Below are 24,713 nucleotides of genomic sequence, written 5' to 3' on the forward strand. Positions count from 1 at the left end.
GCTGGCTGAGAATGCAAGGTGTTGATCCGCCCGTCAAAGTTCTGTCTAGTCATCAAGTTATAACCATCATTTTCCTTTGACGGTGTTATGTGGCCATCCTCGATATTTGGATGAAGCCCTTATATGAGCTCTTCTAGTGTTACATATGAAGGCGGCGATGAGAGTACGGACTTTATGAGGAGCACCAGAAATACATTTGGCAGGTTTCATTCAACAGTCATAAGCTATGGAGCCGTAGGACTACCATGTGATTCAAATGTATAATCCTTGATCAGCTCTGCCACCTGAATTTACCCTCCTGCAGAGTCTTCACGACACCCAAGGGTATAAACTCTCGATTCACGGCAGCGAGGCCACCATAAGTACGGACCATCCCTTCGTGATACAACTCCGCAACCCATTTCCAGTAGGGTGTCATTTCCCCATAGAAATGAGGGATAGAGGCCGCAGAGGACACTGAATGAAGGGATTTTTGCTCCATGTCAAAGCTCCCAGTCAGAGCCACGCTCATCTCACTCGGTACATGGGTCAGCTGCTTGTACACGTCCACAAGAGACGGACTGAACGTCTCTGGATACCGGGTGTAGTCTTCCAGGGACATGAATGACTTGGACTTGCCGCTCCATTCGCTCCAAAATTGGCTGCTAGCATCAGCGCCGTCCTTTTTGAATTTCTCTTTGGCCGCCTCGTATCTCGCCTCATCCCTCAGCGAGGCCTTATGAAGGAGCTTCCGGGGGGGTCTCTTTGATATTTTCACGCATGGCGAGCAGTCTGATGAAGGGATTTAGAAGCCCCAGGCCACCGAGTTCAACGGGATAATAGAAGAATCCATCGGGCAGATCGTGGATATCGAAACGATCTGCGATCAGAGTGCGCAGATAGTCGGTGACACCATTGATTTGACCCGGCGGAGTTTTGTCATCTGCAGTTTTGTTGAAGAGTGTGCGCTCGATGCGGCTCAGGGTGGAGATGGCCATGTCGATATGGTCCCGACCGAAGCAAATGGCTGGTTTTGCAAAGTTGTTCGTAAAGAAGCGGCCAAAGTAGCTGTTCCATGCCTGTACCCAAGCGAACACACTTTTGCAGGACGAGAGCTGCCGTGAAAGCTCTTCAATATGCTGGTCGACCTGGGCCTGGTCGATGATGAACCTTTCTTGCTGCGCATCCAGAACCAGGAAGCCCCAGCGGATATCACCAGTGGGAAGGGCCGACTGCATCGGACTGCCACCCAGACCCATCTGCACAGTTCCGGTCTTCTCCGTGTTGAACTTCAACCCCATTACCTGACTGAACTGCTCCATCGCCTGCCATGCCTTGACGCAAGTATTCTCTGCGCCCCAGAACCAAAAGTCATCATGGAGCCGGTATAGAAAGGCGCCGTCGGTAGCTTGATTGACTGCATAGTCCATGCAGAAGAGAACGGATTCTCCGAAGCAATCACCCAGTGTATGACTCATTGGAATGCCACGCTTGCGGGTTTGAACAGAGCCCTCGGCTCCATCTTGGGCAAACTTGAGCGGAGCTTCCAGGAACACTACGAAGAATTTGATCCATAGGTCAGAGACTCCAAAGAACTTCAGCACGGTGAGCATGGTGGCGTGGGGCATTGAAGGGCCGAACCACTCAAAGTCCGACCGGATTGCGGTAAAGTTCCCCCGCTGATGTTTATGGATGATAGATTCTGTGATCAGGAGGTGGAGTAGAGAGTGCTTTGTATCCAAGGCGTTTTTTGATCCGGACCCCGCGTCATCATATTCCCGGGCACCCTCGACGTTTGAGGTGGGTAGTTGGCTCATGAAATATTCGTCGGTGTATGTGTTCTTTCGAATCTCGTTGATCTTCCCAGAGCCCGAGTTGGCTTCTCGGCCAAGGAAGTACTTGCGCATTTCCTTGTGGTCTTCTGGGATATCCTCATGCAGGACCTTCCAGGCGTTGGAATTTAGGAATCGCTCAAATGTCTTCCGCAACTTCACAGCCCACATTGTCCCGATGTACTGTAGCAGAAGGGCATCGAGAAGATCTTCGTCCATGAAGACCCGGTATTTACCGTTGAGCTGGCGGCGCATTTCAACAGGAATACCATCTGGGTCTCCTGTCCAGGTCCAGCTATCGAGCGAGGCAATGCGCATGTTGAGCACATCTGCCACTTCCTGGGCAACCTCATTGTTCCGCATAAACTCTTTCAGAATGGCTGTCTTTTCGTCGCCGAGGAGGTCGGTCTTGAGCAGTGCGCGGGAGACCGACTTCAGTTCGTCCACGTTGAGCCATTCACCCTTTGAGGACAGGTATGTTTCAAACGATTGGATACTTGCTCGGAGATCCTTGAGTGCCTGTCGAGAAAGTTTGGTCTGGGTGAAAAGATCACTGAGGTAGGACTGGATCGCGTCTTCGTTGACATGTGTCGCAGCAGTAAAAACCAAAGACTCCCAAGTCGCGCGTTGCTCGTGCATTTCTGCCCGCCCAACATTTTCGAAGCTTGGATCGGAGTCAGTGGACTTAGTGTCTGCAGTGGAGGTAATACTTCCATCCAACTCCGACAACCACTCTGTAACCAACTTGCTGTAAAAGGCACCGTGCTCATGCTTTATCTCAAGATATCGCAACTCCTTCTCGAGTTGAGTGACACGATCCCGTAGAGCTGCCTGAGAAACGGAATGGTCGTAGCGACTTTGTAAAAGAAAGCGACGAATGTTCGTATGATCTTCTGGCTGCAGACGACCGACTCCTCGTGAAGTGAGTGTGTCCTCCGATTCCTCATCTGAGGAATCGGCATCTAGATCCAGGTCATCTTTGTCGAGCGAATCCTTACTGTATCCTTTCAGGCGTGAGATTCCATCCAGCAAAGCCTGAGCACGGGTGCGCAGGTCTGGCGCTGCGTTGGCAACTGCAAGGATTTCGGTTTTGCGCCGATCAAATAGGACGCGTTGCTTGGAGAGTTCACTGATTTTCGTAGTAGTGATGGACTTAAGAGTCTGTGGAAGAGCTCCGTTTGCCATAATGATGTTGGAACTTGAATAATGTGAGAGGGAGGTTACACCTTATGAGGCAGAAAAGGAAGGTAATTTGATGTTGAGGGTTTGACGGTGAGAGTTTGGTGTTGAGAGCTGGAATTGTGGAGATGATATGCGGTGGGGGGAGATTTAAATAGGAGCGGCAAATTCATCTGATACTTCCACCACTGAGTCACACATGAATCGTTACTTTAGAAGAGTTACGCAATCCTAAGGGGAAAAACAAACGCGGGCAACTGTTTGAAGTTAGCAATGAAGTTGTTGTATTTTGAGGCTGAGATCGGGTACCTAATCGGGTATAGCGTCAACTGGTCAACATAGCGCTAGCACTCCTTAATTGTGCCTTGCCTACGTTCCTCATCCGAACCTGTACCCACTATGTCATGGTTGTGCTCTAGTGTTTATGATTTTTTATTGCGTCCTTCCCGAGATGAGTGTTCCTTGGAAAATGTGATGTGGGGTGGTGGCTATCGACGATGGAAGTAATAGATTTCACGAGTGAGGACTAGTCAATTTAGGGACGCTATTACCTGCTGTGAACTCCAAGAAGAATGGAGATTGATTGATAAAACAAACTGAGGTCTTTATGCTGGACCGAATGAAAGAAAAATAAGAGACGTAAGTTGGAGAGGGTGTGGTGACAACCTTGGAAATGAAGTGACGAGACTTGAGAAGGTTAGACCTGGGCTCATCAACAGGATGCAGATATTGAACTAGAGAGCTTCGAGCAATGTCGACCAATTTTTTACAATATCCAGGACCATTATATTGCCTTCTAGTAGTAAGTGAACTTAGGGAACCCTTAATACATCTCCGATCTCCCTGTTGTTACCTGAAGGGCTTTGTTTATAGATTGAGCGTCTGTTTGTTAGTCTTGTTAGTGGCACGGTAAGGCATATAATGCCTTGCTTTTGATAGCTTGGATGGTTGTGACTTCATCTCCTTCACTCTTCTCTGGTAGGAGTGGTCTCCACATATATAATAGTAAAGGGCATCAGAAAAAGAGATATAAAATGACTGAAAGCGACGCACGAACGGACATCCAAACGACAACCCAAAAAGACACACGGAAAGGCATTTACAAATACCCATCAATATGATGTCTCCAATATATCCTAGGTCAGCCAGATCAGATTATCCCAGACAACGCTCGTTGTCTAGTGCTGCTATGTAATGGCGGAGAAGTGAGCAACTGTATCTACAGAACTTCCAAAACCCTTCTGACATCCTCCCACACAGAGCAAACCATGACTTATTTGGACACGGAGAGGCCAATGCACAGCTCTCTAAACGCTTGTTGTTCGAAAACCTATTTATTTTTGAGAGATTATCACGGGGTTACCTTCCCATTGCAGACTTCTCAGCGATGCACCCTCAGGATCTCGATACCATAGCCCGTTGCTCATCGTCCCGGTTCAGCTCTTCATACTTTGGACCCTCACTTTTCATCAGGTACGCGACACAACCCCATGCCAAAATGGGTTGTACTAAAAGCATATAGTAATCTGTACCTATAACTGACATCGCACCGGGACCGGCACACGGCGAGCGATGCGTCGATTGCCAGCATCCTGTCAACTCAGATATACAGATAATGGAGTCCAGCAGTCCAGCAGATGGTGAGATCACGCAGTACGGTACTAGTGGGGACGGTCATCCACACTCTCTCATCGACTGTCTCTGGATGCAGTGCCCGACGGCTCTGCTCAATCCTGCGTCGCGATCCGCGGCATTTGTGGTCAACCGCCCAAAACCAAGTTGGTTGGACTTTCTGCACCTGCCATCGACTGCACCAATCCTATGAAGCCGGGAAGACTTCAACGACGGGTTTGACAGCAGGAACTATGCTCTGGAAATGTTGCGTCTGCGCGAAACCTTGCGTAGGAATGCACAGATGGAGCTAATGTCATACTACGACGGACACAACTTACCATACTATGATAAGATAGAGCTCGACGAAAACGGTTGGGTTGTGACTCCGCCTGCGGATCACCGCTTGTCCGACGCGTTAGTCTTCCTCGTTATCGGTCAAAACCTGGTGGTCACCAGAAACAGGCACGGCAAATGGCCCGCCGATTTCAACTCGGACGGAGACATATACCCGATGGCTATAGGGCGACCCAGTTATTATATAGGCCTATGGCATACCGTTCATTCCTATATTCGCTGACTATTATGCCCTAGCCGGGTCACACTTACACAAGTATATGTGGCTGCTGACGAAGAAAGTGGCCTATGCTAAGATGAAGCACACTGGCCGGCACTTGGGCGAAGTCACTGTGTCCCCGAAGGAACTCCGGGCCCCCTTCGACTCTGATACGGCTTTCAACGTCGACTTCGATAGCTACGATTGGTCTAAGTTCACCCCTATACCAACATTCGACTGTGCGACGAAGCGCCTCGTCCTAGCTCTCCAGGGCTCAGGGGTCATTATCACACCGCCAGCTAATATAAGGGGATTTAACCCGGCCGCCGGGCCAACTAAAACGAACTTCGCGAACCGCCTAGTGGATATCGATCAAACCACGTGGTCGTCGATGGCAAATGCTTCCTATCAAAGAATCTCGTCTTTCTCCCTACTGGACAAGAACGCGGCGCGTACCATGCCCAAGTCCCTGGACAAAATGGAAAATGTTACGAAGGTCGAACCATCCTTGTACCGCGATATTCCGCGCGAAACATCAGCAACAGTGTTTGATGACTGGCTGGCTATCCTGGATGGACGAAATCGTAGCTTTACGAGGACTTCGGAGGCTTTACAACCACCATAAGAGAAAAAGAAAACCTATACACCAACCGTGATGCCATCGAGTGAATTTACATACTTCACATTCCGAGTATCTTAATGATCCCATCGACCTTACCATATCCCCTGATGGTCCCGTTAATATCCATCCTTTCACCGACGGAACGAATCTAGTAAGCTACGTCAGACCTTATTGACCTGGAAGTGCGTCAAAACGAGAGAAAATCGAAACAGCCAAAGACGCTCTTGACCGAGCGGTGAAGAAAGGAATCCTCATTCGGCCCAGTAGGAACTGCACATGTCAAAGCTTCGGACACTATTGGTGCGTTGTCAACTTCAGCCCCAACCAGTCCGAACATGGAATAGCAGTGCTGGGTCGCAAGATCAAGGCATGCGGGAGGGCCAAGGCTCCTCAAATCACGACTGTTCCAAACTCAAAACAGGCTCCAAGCAGGTGGTTCGACCAATGTATCTAAGATCTAAGATGAACGTGACTATGACTGCTTCTCTGGCCGTCTATTGCATTTCACGAGGTGTGAAACTTAATCTACCTCGTAAGCACCACAAAAGGTTGTCCGCGCACAAGAACTTTTGTAGTAAGCAGGTAACTTGGCGATGTACTATGTTGTAATTACCTATATTGTAGGTATTTCGGCAATGCCCCGAAATTAGAGAGGCTGAATGCAAGCAATGCATTCCTTCGACAGGGATGCCCGAGCCGCTCCTAAGAATAGACAACGGTGTTCAAAATCCACACAAAACCGACAAATACCAACTCTATAGCCCCCCTGTATGGATCGCCTGTTACAGTAATACCACTCGTCGCGACAGCAACACAGCCCGTAAACGAGATCCACAGCTGCAACAGGTTTGATACGCCTATCCAGCCACTGTCCTGACAGCCCTAAAGGTCCAAGGTCAACCGCCAAGACTCGCGTACCAAGATTCGCTGGCAACGGCTCCCGAGGGACCCGTCGTATGATGCGAATAATACACCTCAAACACCCTAAAAGTAAAAGATTTCTCGTGTTTGAAGCCGCGTAGTCGTATTAATTGGACTCTGACGTGTTGGGGCTTGACCCTGGTCCTTTACTGAATTGCCGAAGTGGGCAGAACGGCCTTCGATGAAAATTCTGGAAGCCACGTTGTCCCACAGGAGCTGAATGTGGGGTCATTTTCGAGATTTCAGGTTCCGACATATGGAAAGGCGTTATTTTTAGCACTGGATCTGCGACAGGTAGATGTCTCGCGTCTTCGTTGCATCCCGGATGTTAGAGATATGGTGCAATGTGGATGTGTGGGGATGTGTGTAGAACTGGTAGGGGAAATGAGTGCTTCGGATAAATTGGTTTGACGTATACAATATCGAGCGTAAACTTTGCCGCGGGATGTTGGATCTCGTTTAGGAGTCAGCAGCAGCTAAGCTGGCTTTGGAAACGGGCACGTTGGCTTGTGACGGCGTTTCCGGGGGCATTTTCCTGGTTTTGCTACTTGCCCCACTGGGGCTGATATCCACTGCTTCAGAATGGTCAGCTTCCTATTCAAGTTATAAGCGACTTTTACCAATCGCGAGGCTAAGATCGAGCGAGTATGGTGGGGATTTCCTTTTCTGAAAGCCGGAGCCGCTTGGTACCGGGCGTTATTCCGTGATTAGGGTCCGCAATATCGGTACGCGAGAGACATCCGGCCACGATATCCAGCATGATGGGTACTAATCGAAGGCTGGTGGATGCGATATGTCCCAGATATGTACTGATTGCGGAGTACTTGTGGGTTTGTTTGCAATCTCTTGATGTTTCCTTTCCCGCTTTCCCGCTCTCCCGCTTTGCCTTGGGTATAGTATACATCGTGTAAAGTATTGCAAGCTCAGGGAAACATAGGTGTACATCCCTTGGTCTCCGGATCATGGCCACGTATCTGATCTCCCTAATCGTATGACCTCCTGCCTCCTACGAAACCAGTATTCGAAACACTTAGAGGCCGTGCATTGGACCATGTAGACCGTATCCCGTACAGGGATGATATGGAGTTGATTGCGGAATCTACCCCGGCAAGGAAAAAGGCACCGGCCCAAAGGCTCAACCTCGAGCATATCAACTGTAAGACAAATTATGGCGCCATGCCAGTTGCGGGATAGTTTCCTCTGAAACAAGGTATCATTCTGAACGGCACCGGGACGAGTCGCAATGCATGATTCTTGTTACACGATCAGTGATAGTGATGTGCGAGCCACAAGCGCCCTATGATACTGTTGCACCAATCTCGTCGGATATGATGGGAACATTTGTTCCAAGTTGAGTCACATGCACCTGCAGAATGAAGGAGAAAACGCAAAAGGAAAAAGAAAAAAGAAAAAAGACTCACATTTGCCTTCCTGCAGTCGGTATCAAAATATGCTATGGGGGGGTAGACAAAACCTAGTATTTAGCCACAGCCGGGCCGGTGATTGGAGGCACTGGTTCTGACAACGGAGAGAGCCCGGGTGTCGTATCAAAGGGAGAGGCCCGAGGATGGTGCGATACTTTCTTTGAATGTTTTTGCTTTTTGTTTCTTGTTCTGTTTCGGTGTTACCAACACAGCCTGGTTTGATTTGCATATCAACCCGGGAAGCATCGAAGACGCATCGAAGGAGCGGGACGAGGCTGAGCTGAAAGTGGCTGTGGGCTGAGACGAGTGGGGGATGTCTGAGACGTGTCAGTCTCTGCGATGGCTTTCTTTCTTTGGGTGGTAGTGGATAGTATCATTTTGGCATGCACTATCATCCTTCAAAGGTAAAGGCCTGCCGATGTGCATGCGTCAAAGCGGGGTGCTTCGTTTGCCTAGTTTGGACACTCCATCACAAATATGTACATTTGGCCGAGTACATCCCTTCAGGTGTTTGTACAGTAGGTACTTGGAGAAAGTGGCCATTTCTATCAAGTCATAATCAGAATACCACCATAACCTGTGCAATATGACCGGGGAAGAAAGTATAGGCGAGACATCAGGTGATGGAGCAACAACCCTGGCTCCAATGAGGCGCAACGGTTCCATCCCCCTGGGTCTGTATAATTTGTTCCTGAAGTATGGGAATATATTACTTTGAAAGACATCTGGAATCTACATTGTACTCGTACTCGGTAACCCTATTCAAACAAGTGCTATGATACAGAGCATAGGAGATTGCATTCTCTAACTAACCTAAACATTTGAAATGTTACGTCGGGACAATTATATTATGTGTATACTCCATAATTGGTACTCGGGAAGGGGAATACTACGGAGTAACTTGCCGTGGAATGGAGATGGCAAGCCCCTTCCGTTCTCTCCTGAAGATCAGACCCATAGCTCAGTTTTATGACACTCAAACTCCCGTTTTGTCTTCTTAATTAAGAATGGGTATGCCCATATGCCCCTGAAACGGACAACCTCAATGACCTTCTCAGATCCCGGCTAGCTTTGCGCTGTAACGTCTTGCTGGAGTTTCCAAGTTTCCAAGTTTAGAAGGTTCTGAGGAACATTCGCTGTACTGTTGTACAACAATACTGGTATGGTACTGGTACCAAAACATTTAATACTGTAACGAAAAGAATTTCTCGCGTTGCGTCTTCATGATGTCATCGCAATGATTACCGATTCTCTTAAAACGGCCCCAACGTTGGAATTGCACAGGGGATATCGTCATCCAGTTAAATAATGAGATATTCTCTTATGTAGAAGAACGTTAACTTGAAAGAAATACGTTCATATTTTTTCTGTTTTCACTTTTCTATTAATCCAATCACTCTTTCAGTAATGACCCCGGGGAATAGTCAACCGCAATCAATCATAGCCCCATAAAATCACAAAGGGCACAAAGAGAGTTTTTTCGCCGAAGGCTTCATCCTATAGGGGGAGCCGTCAAAAGTGGGGTTATTTAGGGCTGTTGATCGTAGCAAGGAGCGGATGCGAGATTGACTGGTAATTGTTTACATGCACATCAAAATTGGAGTGCAGAGCCCTGCGGCTGACGGGCTCACGTACATCTCCCCATATACGCCATTCAAAATCTTGCAGATTCTCTGATATCAGAAGTCTCTTAAGAGAACATTGAATACATATACCTAGATAATAATGACGTGAGTTACATGTTACCGTTACTGTAGACTGTACCAGTAATTTTGACCTTCCAGAAGGAAACGTTGGAAGTATTGACCCCCTGAGGGATGTCATATATAATACACTAGCTTGTACAGTGTACTCCATACGAAGCGAACGACCCTGTCAAGTGGACCTCAAGTCAAGCCAATGGAAGACCCTAAGAATCTTGGAAGGAAAAATAGTAAGACATGCTCCCCCCATACAAGTACTGCCATGTCCATCCTTTGTCTTTGAGCCGTGAGGTCCGAACCAGAATATAGGATGATTGGGTAAGAATTCTCAAATGAGACAGCCCTGTATCCGCCAGGATTCTTGAGATGGCCAAAGCAACCCTATTGAATAACGTCTAAGGACTGATCACAAGGAAATAATTGCATGTAATCCACTCGATTACCGCCCATCCTGGTACTAGACTGCAAATCGTATGTCGCACGTCAGAGCTGAAAAATCATACCTGTGAAAGCGTGGCATGATAGCACGGTTCTTCACGTACATCTGTACCCAGTACGGAGTACAACGCAGGCAAATGGGGTTTGATAAACAACTCCCAACTCCAACTCCCCCTCATCATCCCGTCTGCATCCCCCCTAGTCGGATCCGGTGTGGATCTCTCACTGGCTGGCAAGTTGAATTATGGATCACCTGAGGCACAGTGATTAGCGGTCAGGATGTTTTGACCCGACAAGAGATTATCGTGTTGCTGTCATCGGGGAAGAGTGGCTGCCACGAACTCGCAGATCCTTGCTTCAGCCACCGCTCTTTGTCTTTACCTCGTTACTGGGTGGGGTATATTGGGGCTAGTGATGAGAAACGGCATCTCTTTAATTATAATGTGGGTAAATTAGGACATTGATAACGCGGTCTACTCTGTATGGAACAACTTGCTTTGCTCTATTTTGCTGTTCTTGATGTCGCCCTAGGGAACTGAGGGGATTCTTTTCCTAACCCGCCACAACCGCTGCACGATATCACGCTGATAGCGCACAGATGATCCATGTATAGGAGACACTGTCAGCACTAAATCAGCTCAAAAATGTAGTCTTGAAGTTGCGTGTCTACTCGGGCATATGAGTCATTTCATTCTAGCACGGTATTGTCGGAAAAAACAAAGGAAATTTAGCAACAAAATGGAAAAAAAAAAACAAAAAAAGAAATGACGTCTATTTCCCGTTTTGGATAGTCCTGCCTTCCTAGTGAATTCCCGGGTATTGGCATAAAAGCCTCAAGGTGAGGGCCGTTCCGAACAAATTGGGAAGGTACGCGGGGTTCCTAGGCATCCGAATAGATAGTCGCCATGAGGGGAATACCTGAGGTCAGAACAAGATCCCTGTCACTTGCTAGGATGATGCGGCTGTTGAGACCAAAAGAGCCTAACTGTCGCCTTTGGATGACGCTAAGTCCATTCAACAGCCCACCCGGGTGACGTGCAGGAGCGCAGGATCAGGAGAGCATAGCCTGAGGGGTGCCGAGGAACTTCGAGTTTCTTTTCTCCGGCTGTAGCGGCATTGTGAATTAACATAATCAAGGAAATGGTGAAGCACGGCATCGCCAGCTCATCTTCCAACGGCTGCGGGGTTGAGGTCAACCCCGCAGATGTTCCTATGCTTTGCGGCTGGTCACACTCCGCATACAGTCTGTATCACTTTGTGCCTTGAAGGACAGGTACGAGCAAGCTGAGAGCTAAGAGGGAAAAAAAAGACTAAGAATACGGAGTATGAAATGGATACTAAGCCATAGGAAATGCGGGCCTCGTAGGGCAAAATAAACGCTCCTAATCACCTGGGATATTTATTTCTTGTTTTTCTTTTTTTCGGTGTGTTCGTGACAAAACAGAAACCTCAAACTCCCCGACGATCTATTTTTGCTTTTGATAATCCACTCCATCTCCACCGCTCAAACCGTTTCTCACTGCCACATCAAACACCAGTTCAGGGATGACATTCAATTGTCAACATTCCGCTATAGATGACGATGTACTATAACTTACACAGACCCTATCGTGAATGTTGCGGTGTACACTGTACGATTTTCCCATTTCCTCCCCACCAAGGTGTCAAATAGGAGGAAATGATGATGTGCGTCGTGATCGACTCACTCTTTTTTGTCTCGGTGCTTGGGCATAGATCCGCGCCCGACCAGTCAGCAATGAACACAAACACAAGGAGAGCACAACACTAGATAAGACTGTGTGTATCACAGAAACAGGAAAGTCTAATGGAATCTCGCGACCAAAACGCAGGAATCCGAAGGCTCCGCATATCTTCCCCGGACCACTCTGTCGGTGCTAGGAATTTTCCCAAATAATACAGGTAAAGAATGACTGTTACAGTCTAACTACTAGTAATAATCTCGATATTATAATACTAGCCTAGTACGGAGTATGTTGTCCACTAAGTTGGCGATGTGGGGGAACTGGAGCCCGGCGGTGTCTCGGACTATAGAAGTCTGAATGAAATAGACTGCTATTCGTGTATCCACCATCATCCACAATATTTCGGGACATTTTATTATTATTAAGGATTCTGAATAAAGAGAAAAAGGGAGATCCCCCTTTTTTTACACAAAATATCCAGGAGAGTCTGTCATAGGTAGATTGTAGGGAAATTGTAACTCCTGTCCCTTTAGGGCTCTGCCGTCCAACACACTTGAAACACAGATCGACCCCGTTTGGCCGATAGCATTCCCCAGGAATTCCAAGGATCGTCCAATGATACCGAGCAACGGGTTTCCGTCTGGCAATCATTCCGCATCGTCATCTCGTGGTAGGCAGCTCTGTATTTTGATAGGCACTTGGGTATTGAAGTAGTACCTAACTGTAGGGGCATGCCTGAAGTAAATGAGCAATTACACCCTGTTAGTATAGTATTTAATCATTTCAATGGCCCTCGCCTTTTTTCTCTTTTCATGCTAGATAATTCTTTGTCTTTCTTTTCTTTTTACCCTTGACATCTCAGCCTCATTCACACAGATTGTGGCTCATATATACACTGGGTGAGTCTTCCAAAAAAAAGAATTTGCCCCAACTTGACCATACATACCTACATTCTCTTTCACATCCACATCACGACTGGAATATCTGCAGTCGCAGTTTGAATTAGATGTGTCTTTCAGTATCTAACCCTTCTTGACCAGAAAAAGCAAAGAAAGAGAAGGAGACCGAAATTACATCCTTCAACTTGGTATTACCAGTATTGTATCATTACCAGACAATACAGGTATACAGTACACCATTTCCTATACCGCATGCTCCGTCTATCGTAAGTACCACAGTACCCACTGCAGCTTCAATTCGCGGAATTGGGATTCATTGATTTAATTCTTTTCCCTTTCCCCCCTTCCAACTCTACCTCAATTACCTCCCTCTGCTCGAAGTCAGAGAAAAAAAAACAAATTATCTATACTCATACGATAAGGACAACGCAGGTCTTCTCCCTCTCGTCGCATGATCATCCAGGACTTCCGCAATTTACCCACTCCCGACTCGCATACGGACTTAGTGGCCACCACGTAACCGTGCAGCAACTTGATCAGCTCGCAGTGATCCTCAAAACGGCACTAAACAATCCAACATCAGCGAGCTCCCAAACTCGGCCCAGTCTCCGATTGCTCGCTTTCCCCTTTCGACCGCCTGCATTCACTGCGTTGGCAACTCTGTCGCAATCCCCGATTTTTATCACATTCTCCTATCCTAGCTTCGTTGCGCCGGGGAAAAAAACTCTCTGCACTTTAGCACGGGTACTCCCTTCGCCTGCCGCATCGCTAGTCTCCAATCGCACCCAATCGCGCAAGAAACCTTGTCGGACTAGGACAATCCTTGACTCTTAGGTCTTTTTTTTATTGCTACCGCTGTCTCTTCCGCACCAAAGCCCGGTTCTTGGGGCTCTTTCCCGAACTTTGGTAACGATACCTGCATACGCATTATATTCGGCCTTTGACTCGCTTTGGCGCACGCCCTTCAATTTCGAACCGGTTCCGCGCCGCCTTCCCCGACTCACTCGGCGATTGCACGATCAATTGGTCCATATCACAACACCCCCCGCTTCGACTGCAGAGTAGCAGCTTCCCCCACGCACCGGCAGATCGACACGCATAAGAGAGGGGTAGCATTGGTATCATTGGAAGAACATACAGAGAATCAGCCGGGCTCCGAAAGAAGCAAGACAAAAACCCGCATTCCGCTTCTTTGAGGTTGGAGATCATTCCCTGGTTGATTCCGTTTGTGACGTCCATCCCAAGTGGTTAGCATCGGCTGAGAATATCCCTCGTGGGAGATTGGCCGTTGCACAGGGCCAGTGCCCTTTGCAATTGTTATCAGGGAAATTTTTTTTTTAATCGCTCAAAATCTTCTTTTGCTGCGATTTTTTCCCTCGTGAGCTGCTCTCCGGCAGGGCTCTCCGCATTACACCCAATTCAGCCCAAGATGCAGCAGAGTTCAGGAACGGGGAACTTCTGCTGAGGACGTGGCTGAAAGATCGTGTTCTTACTGTGTCAGAATATTCTACTTTCTCTTTTGGCTCGCATCGCATAACATTCCTGACAGGCGGCAGCCTTGCGAACCTTGACAGCAGGCCGGTCCCATACGCTGTTACCCATTCGTCCATTTCTGAGTCCAGGTGACTCGGACGTTGGTACGGTATACCACAGGCTTAGACTTCCCCATATCGACAGCTGAGCTGTCGTTTTGATAGATAGGCGTCATGGCCTATGCTACGACTACCTCACCGACCCTGGATGCTGACACCCAATCCAACTTAAAACTTGCAACATCTCTCTCTCAACCGACTTTACATCATGTTGTCACATCTTTACCATCTGGCCCTCCCCCTTGTTCCGCACCCTCATTCACCTCTTCGCCGACCTCTACACCCACCTCATCCTTCCCTGCTCCCGACACACCTTATACTTTCACCCCTGCTGGCACTCCCCTGCAATCTGCCAGCGAGGGACTCTACGGCCGAGTAAACGGTCCTTCCCTGCCTATGCCAGGCCCGCTTGAACTCGGCGAGTCCATGATGGCCGTTCCCGGAAACGCAAATCCATCCAGCTTCAATGACCCTGCTGTGTCCACCAAGGCGCCGGGCCTAATGAGACGAATCTCAAGAGGCGCCGCCAACAAACTTACTCGTAGGAGGCAGTCTACGACCCAAAACGAGAAACGAGACCGGAGCACTGGTCCCATCATCATGCGCCGGCGCAGTGATAGCAAGGCTGGCACCCAGCCTGTCCGAGATAGCGCCCTTGATTCCAGCAACGAGGATGAAGCCGGCGAAGCCTTGGACAACCTGGGTGCATGGGCTGGTTCGGAGGCATCCAGTCTTCGCAGCGAGAGTCGTATGAATATGGCTCGCGAAACTGGTCCCGTTCCCGCCGTTGCCGTTGCGCCCAAGATAGACTCTGCTGTTCAGCGAGGCACAGTCCTAACCAAGGTAACCAAGAAACGCAGGAAACAAGTTCGCTTCTTCCTAGACCTAGACGCCGCCAAGGTGTTCTGGGATCTCTCCAACCCGGCCAAACGCTTCTATATCGACGATATCAAAGAAATCCGGGTCGGTGCCGACGCTCGCAACTATCGTGAAGAACATCAGATTCCCGAAGATCTGGAGCGCCGATGGTTCACCATTGTCATTGCGGATTCTGACCGCTCTAAGGGCCGAGCGGTCAAGACATTGCACCTCATCGCTCCTAGCGATCGTATTCTTGACCTGTGGATTACCACCCTGGAGCATATCTCCCGGTACCGAATCGATCTCATGTCTGGTCTGGCAGGTTCGGGCCAAAGCGAAGCGGTTCTAAAGGCACACTGGGAGCGCGAGATGTCGAGACTCTTCCCGCAGCGTCCTCCACTGGAGGAACAAAGCCTCGACCTCGCTGCCGTGGAGAAGGTCTGCCGCAGCTTGCATATCAACTGTTCTAAGAACATGCTCCGGGCACAATTCACTAAAGCTGACGCTGCCTGTAACGGCAAATTGGATTTCTCCGAATTCAAGGATTTCCTTTTGCGTTTGAAGGAACGAAAGGATGTCAAAGATATCTTCAAGCTTCACACCGCACAGCCGAAGGAAGGCATGACTCAAGAGGAGTTTTTGACTTTCCTTGGTGATGTGCAAAATGAAGATATAGAATCCGACCGGGTTTACTGGGCTACACTGTTCGACAAGTACGTTCGACGGGCCTCTAAATCTCGCACTCCTTCTGCAGAAGGATCGGAGCTTCCTCCACCTGTGTCGCGGATGAACCTGGATGCATTTGCCGCGTTCTTGTCTTCGTCCAGCAACGGTGTTTACGCTTCACGTGCTCCTCAGTCAAGATTCGACCGCCCGTTGAATGAATACTTCATCTCGAGCTCTCACAACGCTTATCTCCTTGGCCGCCAAGTGGCTGGTGCATCAAGCACTGAGGCTTACGTTAGCGCGCTTCAGCAGGGATGTCGTTGTGTCGAAATCGACTGCTGGGATGGCGCAGATGGACGCCCCATCGTGTCCCATGGGCGGACTCTTACCACCAGTGTCCTCTTCGCTGATTGCATCACCGTCATCAACCGATATGCTTTTATCACATGCGACTTCCCCCTCATTCTTTCTCTTGAGGTGCACTGCAATCCGGAACAGCAACTGGCGATGGTCAAGATCATGAAGGAGACATTCAAGGAACGACTTGTCCTTGAGCCCTTGATGACCAACTGCCAGATCCTCCCGTCTCCCGAGGAGCTTAAGGGTCGTATTCTGGTGAAAGTGAAAACGTGTGACGAGAACGAATTTGATCCCCGCGCCAATACCGTCGGCTCTGTCGGCACCCACGGCCGCAAACGCAGTTCTAGTACTCCATTTGTGCGACCGACGCTCCATGAGACAAACACCATGCCTCTTCCCACACTCTCAAGTCCCTCTACAATGGGTCCGCTCGACAGTATCGGCCCTTTGATCTCGCACGATAGGCGTTCCCTTACTGCTACAAGCATGAGCAGTGCAACTGACGACAGTGACGGAGCGCTGACGACTGTTCACACTGACAAAAAGAAAAAACGCCGCCAGAAAAGCAAGATCACCAAGCCTCTCTCTGACTTGGGTGTGTACACTCGTGGCTACAAGTGGCACAGCTTCTCGTCTCCAGAGAGCAGACGGTATAACCATATATACTCGTTTGCCGAACGGTCTTTCGAGAGCATCTGTCAGAGTCACGACAACAAGGTTGCACTGGAGTCACACAACCGCAAGTACCTAACGCGGGTGTATCCTTCCGGATTCCGACTCCGTTCATCTAACTTCGATCCGAACAAGTTCTGGCGCCGTGGTGTGCAAATGGTAGCGCTCAATTGGCAAACTTACGACATCGGCATGCAAATGAACCAGGCTATGTTTGCCGCTGGAACTGACCGCACTGGTTACATCCTCAAGCCCGAGAGCCTTCGCTTGCCGGCTGTTGATGGAAATCAGAAGCGCAAGATGGAGCGCAAACTAGTTCGATTCTCGGTTGACGTCGTCTCGGCACAACAGCTCCCCCGTCCGCGCACCATCGGACAGGATGACAGCATCAACCCTTACGTCGAGATCGAGATGTTCAGTGCTGACGATCGCGGTCAGAGCTTCGTCCTCGGCGAAGGTGGCATGAATGCCTCTGCGCGCAATGGTATGTCCGGCATTGGATATCCGCACCGTCGCCGCACAAAGATCGAGCAAAGCAATGGCTACAGCCCTGTTTTCAATGACAAGTTCAAGCTGTCGCTGGAAACTAAATATCCCGATCTTGTATTTGTGCGATGGACGGTCTGGAGCTCAACGGACGGCCGCAGTACAGGGAACAGCGTACAGCTGGCCACTTTCACCGCCAAGCTCACCAGTTTGTCGCAAGGTTACCGCTACTTGCCTCTCTACGATGCCAGCGGCGACCAGTACTTGTTCTCGACGCTTTTCTGCAAGATCTCAAAGCAAGATCCCATCTCCGTTCAGCGTCTGGACCTCGAAGAGCTCCGCGCCGAACGCATGGGTATTCTGCGCCACATCGGCCAGACTGTCTTCAAGCGCTCCTCATCGGCCGAGCGCGAAAGGGATCAATCACAGGATCGCAGTGATTCTCCAAGCCCTGAGGACAAGGAAGGCTGTCCTAACCTGACACCCACTTTGTCAACAACGTCGAACTCATCATTCGTGCAATGATTGGAAGTTACGTCCCATTTTATCCCGCCTACCTCTCTCACCACTACAGCTTTGCGCTGACCTTTCCTCCCATCTATCACTCTCGATCTGGAATCTTGTTCCTATCAATGTCAGCATCAACCAAGGTTCCGGCGTTTGTCTTTCTACTGCATGATATCCTACTGTTTGCTCTCATCTATGCTTGCTAACATTTTCGGACGTTCTGTTTATTCCACCATTACCATCCATACCCGTCACAGCGATACCCCCGAGTTGCTTCAGTTTCATTTTGCCATTTGCCATGAGTATAATCTTGTTCATCATCCTCGTCCTCTCATTTGTCTGTGACAAACCCGGAAACTGACCATCCGGCATGTATTCGACTGGGAGATGTGTTTGCTTGTGTTCTTGTTTTCATCCCATCTTTTCTCTCCTGTCTTTATCTTATCTGTTTGGTCTCATGTATGTCTTTTCTTTTCATCTTATTTCCTTTGTTGTGCTACGTGTCCGCATTAGGATCTAGCAGGAACTCGGTCCTGCCATTCATCATCATCATCATCGCATTTGAGGGAGTCAACCACATTGGAGAATATATATGTGACTGGTTCACTGGAGCTACTCTTCTCACTCATCATATCATTTATTATCATAGCATAGGGACTTGGGATTTTTCATTTTCTGGAGGCTCTCACAGTTGATCTGTCAATCCAATTATGTGCACCTGCACACTAGCATATCAGTTTTTTTATCCTAATCTAGTATTAGCGTGGAATGTACTATTCATTGCTTTCCTGCCATGCCATTTCTTAGCACAGTACTTGTCCTAGAAAATATATCACTCCGACTTTTTTTTTTACCAGTAGATTGTAGAGTCCCACGGCATACACTACTTCAAGTAAACGTATATGTCCACGCGTCATAGATCTATATAGTGTTACAACCAGCATAACGTGGCGTTCAAAATGCCCACATTAGTTGGATGTCAATCTCAAGTCATTGCCATGATCTATAAGAGTCAATAGTCTGTTCACTTGTCTCGTATATAGGGGATATTGCACCTGAGACACTTCTTATAGGCCTGAGGCACGATACACGTGACCTATTTTATTACTCGATCTCATCGAGTCAGCGCCAAGATTAGCCTTTTCTATCTCCAGCTTTTCTCCATATCAAAGCATAGATTACGACCAACCAATCACAGTCCCTGGTAACCTTGATTATGTGGGGTCGGTGGAACCAACGGTTTCAAGGTTTCCAGGTCTCCGGCCAATTCTTGTAGATAACGGGATTTCTTACTTGAACTCATCCGGTCACTCCCCCGCAGGTGCCCATGATAGGTCCGTATCGGTTCAGACCATCATGGATACTTTCAAGATTGGAGGCCCACAGCGGCTTTCTTATCGTCGGGGAAAAGAGGGCTCGGATCCTGGAGGATATGGTTGTCCCGGGGTCATTCCATGTGGGAAAGGTTATAATGATACTGTTATCCCCCGTCTTTGTACTCTCTACTCCAAGATTCTTCTTTTATTCAAATTCCCCGCAATAGCTTTGTTTCAATACTTTCTTTGGGCGTTCGATTACTTTACTGGCAACTATTAGCAACAACAAGTCTACAAGTCTACACGTCCACTCGCCAATATGTCCAAATTCAAATGGATACTCGATAAGGCGGCTGTAGAGAATGAGCCCGGACTCACCAATGCCCAGATGATGTTGACAAACAACGACTTACGGCCAGGTGAGACTATCCAGGCTTATACCACCTCAGATCTACCCCTTATTTATCACTCTCGTGGTTCACGAAGAATCCAGAAGCTGACCAATGGAAACCGTACTACAGTGGACCCGGAACGACGCCAATGGAAATGGATCAACTTTATTGCTTTTTGGATTGCGGACTCATTAAACATCGTCAGTGTCTCTAAATGGTGCCCGGTACAAGCCTAGCGGCATCTAACACAAGATACAGAACACATGGATGATTTCCTCCTCAATGATCGTTGACGGTCTTTCCTGGTGGCAGTCCTGGATCTGTGTTTGGGTTGGGTACTTCGTGGCTGCAGCTTTCGTGTGCCTGATTGGACGAATCGGCGCTATCTACCATATTTCCTTCCCCGTGACAGCTCGAGCTTCATTCGGAATATGGGGTTCTCTATGGCCCGTCCTCAACCGCGTGGTGATGGCTATCATTTGGTATGGAGTACAGGGCTATATCGGAGGTACGTATCTTGTCGATCCGATGAAAACATGCATACTCATACATTACTAGGCCAGTGTGTGACTTTGATGATCGAAGCCATTTGGCCGAGCTACCGAAACCTTCACAATGGTCTCTCTGCCAGTGCTGGCGTCGACACTAAGAACTTTGTCAGCTTCTTCTTATTCTGGCTGCTCTCACTTCCAGCCTTGTGGTTCCCCGTTCACAAGGTCCGTCACTTGTTCACCGCTAAGGCAATTTACTCTCCCATCGCTGCCATCGCTTTCTTTGCCTGGGCCATCTCCCGTGCCCACGGTCTCGGCCCGATTATCCACCAGTCCAACACCGCCCACGGAAGCGATCTTTCCTGGGCCATCGTGAAAGCAATCATGTCGTGTATCGGAAACTTCGCAGCGCTTATCATGAACAACCCCGATTTCTCACGATTTGCCCGAACACCAAAAGATGCATTCTGGGCGCAGCTATTTACCATTCCCGTCGGCTTTGGCGTCACCTCATTCATCGGAATCATCGTGTCTTCCTCCTCGTCAGTGATCTTCAACGACGGCTACACATGGAACCCCCTTGATCTTCTCGGGAAATTCCTCGATGGAGCCAGTTCTGGCCAACGCTTCGGTATCTTCGTCATCGCCACCGGCTTTGCCCTAGCTCAGCTCGGAACAAACATTTCCGCCAACTCCATCTCAGCAGGCACCGACATGACTGCAATGCTCCCCCGATACATGACCATCCGACGCGGTAGTTACATCTGCGCTGCCGTCGGTCTAGCTATGTGTCCAGTACGTCGTCCCATAGTTTATCTCAAGGCATCCATATAACCATGACAAAAACTGACAAAATCTACAGTGGAATCTTCTCTCAACCTCAAACAACTTCACAACCTACCTCTCAGCCTACTCCGTCTTCCTCTCCGCCATCGCCGGCGTCATGATCTGCGACTACTACATCGTCCGCAAGGGCTACCTGAACATCAAATCCCTCTACAGCGCTAGCAAAACCGATTGCTACTACTATACCTGCGGTTTCTCCTGGCGTGCCTATACCGCGTACATCTGCGGGATCATGATCAACATCGTTGGCTTCGCCGGTGCTGTTGGGTGCAAGGTTCCTATCGGCGCACAATACATCTACAACTTCAACTATTTCACCGGCGTCATTGTTTCCGGCGTCGTGTACTTCGCTCTGACGTGGTTTTTCCCCGTTCCTGAGACAAGTGATACCTGGAACGAGGTTGATATCGATGTTGAGGATGCCTTCGTTTCAGTACGGGAAGGACCCTAATGACTTGGAGGCTCATGGGTATGGTCGGAGGTCGTTTGATGATGCGGTTGGGTCCGATGAGCGGAAGGGCCCAAGTACTTCGGACAGGAAGCTTTGAGAGCGGGATTGGGTCTTTATTTATGGGCGGCGTTTTTCATATTGATATTTTCTGACGCTCTTACTATCAAGCGGGCTTGAATGTGTATAATTAATTCCCTCTCTGGGAGATATTCACGATGAGATGACAATTGACTACTTCCTGTGTTCCTAGGCTTCCAAAAATAGGCCTCCCCTAGGCTTGGCTCTTTTATGACCCTGGAATCCTCTTTTAATTCGTACGATTCTACCAATGTGGAAGACAGCGGAGTCTAGGTGTACCCAATCCCTATTTCTCTAATTCGCGTCAGACCATGGGTTATCGCGGCTCAATTTAGAGAATTGCACTGAAAAAGGTCAAAGTAGCGAGCACAACTGCTACCGCTCCAAAGGCATAGCTTCCCGCTGTTAAACCAGTATCGATATCATGTCCAGCCGCAGTTCCGATTGCCGTGACGATGATAGCAATAAATATGGCAAAGCCAATGAGAATTAGCAGGCGGGAGACATCCCATCCATCAATAAGCAAAAGTGCAGGAATGCTTTCGCCAAGGGAAATATCCCCATAACGAATTGCCGCGTCAATATAGTGGCATGATTTTAGATCCCTGCCGTTTCATCTTAGATCCCGATATTCTGTCATTCCGAATCTTCACTTACTTATAGCGAGTGACCAAGTTGGATTTTTCCAGAAAATTTTGACAGTCACTCTTTCCTTTCGAATTCCAATAAAAATCGAGCATTGGCTGTCTGAGCTGGAAATTCTTCAATCGCGCCCTTAGTTGGTGGTGCCGCTCTTGGGAGCAGAAGGAATCGTTCAAGTCATCCATCAAAGTATTAGGACAGGAGTCGCCGAGCGGGCAAGCTCGAAATGTGCCGTCTTCGTTGTACCCAGCGTCGCATTCTTCGCTCTTAGAAGACCAGTCTTCTAGTATTCTCTGCATGTTCTCCATCTCCATGGAATGATCCATTGGAAGTAACATGACTTCGACTTCTTTATTCCTATGTACACTGATAGCGTGCATCTGGAGCTAGCATTAAAGTCCAATATCAAAAAATTGCGAGCAGGTTCTTACAAACCTTGACTTCTTGGATCTTAACAGGAGAGCGCAGAGAGATGCGCTTCCACCATCCACACTGATTTCTCAACGTATGGATCTCGAGACCGCTGCTTTCCTGCACGATGGGTATATCCCTTGCAAAGTAACAAGACCGCCGGGTGAAACATATCCAAATGCATGAATCATAGCCATTCTTTATCGCCTCTATGCATAAAGCTTCAATGTTTGATGAGGCGAAGGACGTTCTTTCCGCAAGGAAAGGATTCATTTCATGTTGTTCAGCGGGTGCTTTTTATCATCGTTGTTAGGTTGGCGGGGCTGATTCTCCGGAGCATAAACTCACATTGAGTTACAGATGCCTTTCTGGTTTCATTCGTTGCCTCAAGTCCCATGATGCCCCTACTCGGTGCCAGTACGGGACACGATTTCTTTCGTGAGAATCAAAGAGATTAATGCATGCTTATATGCAAAAATAACTTGATGCGCTCGTCACATCACATCCATCTGGATCGGGAAGCGTGCGGCATACAAGTTACAGGGACGTAAAGGCATTATCTACATCTGTCCATGGATGCGTTGTCAAGCGTACGTGGACCAATGTTAACTGCAGGGCTCTTCCAAGGCTGTTTATACATGCGCATCGAAGGCTGAGGCTGATAGGCTGTACCCTCCACCTGATTCTGCTGCCTCTTTGAGAGTCCGTGACCTTCGCGAATAGAATGTCCTCGCACTATCGGAGATGACAGGGATATCTCTTCGGAGTTTCTTTTCTCTTCTTTTCTTTTTCTTTTTTGCCCTCTTAGATAATATATATGAGAGCAAGATCCTGGGCAAATACTTCATCTTTTGGACGTTGCCTCGGCATACTTCCTAGAATTGCCCACTCAGCCACGTTCTACAGCACATACGCATATAGCCATCGGTCGTGGCATATGGATCACATTATCCTTTTAGAGGGAAAAAAAAAGTGAAGTCTCCTAAGCCGCGCAAAGAGAAATCAGATGAACCTTTGAGCCAGCGCTCCAAGAAAGGAAGCAGGCATAACTTGTTTTCGCATCGAATACGTATCGTTCTCATATGGAATCAAAATCTGAAATTACTAAAGGCGGGTGTTGGAAGTGCAGCGCCAGGACATGTTTTCTATTCAAATCATGTTTCTTAATTCAAAGACGGGGGAAAAAAGAACTCAAGGAAACATCTCGTTCGGTGTTGATGGATGCTTGGTGAACCGGTATACCAATTTTTCTCTAGGCCGAAGACAACCATTCATTGATGGCCTCTTGCATTCTGTACAATGTATCGTACACACTTGGAAGCCATTCTTTAGCGGCGCAGGGCATCTCTGATAGGGGAATCACCACGGCGGAAGGAGGCTAAATACAAGTTAGCTCAGTCATGGTCGGCTCTTGGAGATAGGCAAGCTCGGGGAAAAGCGGATAGCTGGGTCACTGTTGAGGGGCTTGCGAAGCTCGATGCTGAAAAAATTACACCAAGTAACCTCCGCCCAAGCTCAACGGAGCTTATCTTATAGTGACCCGAAGCTCCAACTTCACCGAACGTCTCCCTAAAAAGCCCGCGAAAAATGAAATATAGATATGAACGTACCATCAGCCTCTTCCCAGGCACGTCCGGCACCGAAGCCGAGACCAACCCACGCGGGCCAAGCTCTCCGCTTGAAGAGGAGCACCGAGAAGACAACACCGAAAGACAGACCGAGGGAGGACTTGATGATCACAGAGGAGATGGCGCGGTCCCACTAATTATATGACGTTGAAGGTTAGCCAACGGGTTCTCCCATGTTTGCTCCTAGACAGAGACAATCGCCATATATATCAATGATATGATTCTATATAGCAACCTCTCCCATTTGAGCATCCCAGCTAGCTCATACCTTCTCGTTAAGCAAAGCCTCGCTGACGGGCTTGGTGGCCCGCGCGATCGGCCCGGATTCACTGGATTCAGCCATTGCGATAAATCTATCCAGAAGTAAGCATCAATTGAGCCGGAGCTATTTCCGAGGGCAAACCACGAACCAGTTGCAATTATGTGGGATTATAGAGGTGAAGGCGT

General features: G+C 48.5%; 6 protein-coding genes across 6 annotated transcripts; 3 read left to right on the forward strand and 3 right to left on the reverse strand.

Moving 5' to 3' along the window:
- Positions 1-271: 271 nt before the first annotated feature.
- Positions 272-2,996, reverse strand: N7519_011443 (uncharacterized protein; the record flags this gene model as incomplete). Its single annotated transcript, XM_057298216.1, has 2 exons — positions 272-771; positions 803-2,996. The coding sequence occupies 2 exons, from the start codon at positions 2,994-2,996 to the stop codon at positions 272-274; spliced, it is 2,694 nt and encodes an 897-aa protein (XP_057146098.1).
- A 1,609-nt stretch (positions 2,997-4,605) lies between these two features.
- Positions 4,606-5,782, forward strand: N7519_011444 (uncharacterized protein; the record flags this gene model as incomplete). The annotated part of the gene is made up of 4 exons (XM_057298217.1): positions 4,606-4,648; positions 4,702-4,768; positions 4,818-5,134; positions 5,196-5,782. The coding sequence occupies 4 exons, from the start codon at positions 4,606-4,608 to the stop codon at positions 5,780-5,782; spliced, it is 1,014 nt and encodes a 337-aa protein (XP_057146099.1).
- An 8,791-nt stretch (positions 5,783-14,573) lies between these two features.
- Positions 14,574-18,029, forward strand: N7519_011445 (putative 1-phosphatidylinositol-4,5-bisphosphate phosphodiesterase Plc1; the record flags this gene model as incomplete). Its single annotated transcript, XM_057298218.1, has 1 exon — positions 14,574-18,029. The coding sequence occupies one exon, from the start codon at positions 14,574-14,576 to the stop codon at positions 18,027-18,029; it is 3,456 nt and encodes a 1,151-aa protein (XP_057146100.1).
- Positions 18,030-19,646: 1,617 nt separating this feature from the next.
- Positions 19,647-21,507, forward strand: N7519_011446 (nucleobase cation symporter-1 family protein; the record flags this gene model as incomplete). Its single annotated transcript, XM_057298219.1, has 4 exons — positions 19,647-19,919; positions 19,978-20,227; positions 20,278-21,005; positions 21,073-21,507. The coding sequence occupies 4 exons, from the start codon at positions 19,647-19,649 to the stop codon at positions 21,505-21,507; spliced, it is 1,686 nt and encodes a 561-aa protein (XP_057146101.1).
- A 409-nt stretch (positions 21,508-21,916) lies between these two features.
- On the reverse strand, positions 21,917-22,758 carry N7519_011447 (uncharacterized protein; the record flags this gene model as incomplete). Its single annotated transcript, XM_057298220.1, has 3 exons — positions 21,917-22,190; positions 22,243-22,607; positions 22,663-22,758. Coding segments are annotated over 3 exons (735 nt in total), but the record flags the coding sequence as incomplete, so codon positions are not given.
- A 1,208-nt stretch (positions 22,759-23,966) lies between these two features.
- N7519_011448 (MICOS complex subunit MIC10) lies at positions 23,967-24,609 on the reverse strand (the record flags this gene model as incomplete). The annotated part of the gene is made up of 3 exons (XM_057298221.1): positions 23,967-24,016; positions 24,249-24,399; positions 24,535-24,609. 3 exons carry the CDS (start codon positions 24,607-24,609, stop codon positions 23,967-23,969), a joined length of 276 nt encoding a protein of 91 aa, XP_057146103.1.
- Between the last annotated feature and the right edge of the window lie 104 nt (positions 24,610-24,713).

The sequence above is a fragment of the Penicillium mononematosum genome (assembly GCF_028829835.1).
Source record: "Penicillium mononematosum strain IBT 11891 chromosome Unknown utg000005l:1.0-9366267.0:1.0-9372171.0, whole genome shotgun sequence".
NCBI classification, from domain to species: domain Eukaryota; kingdom Fungi; phylum Ascomycota; class Eurotiomycetes; order Eurotiales; family Aspergillaceae; genus Penicillium; species Penicillium mononematosum.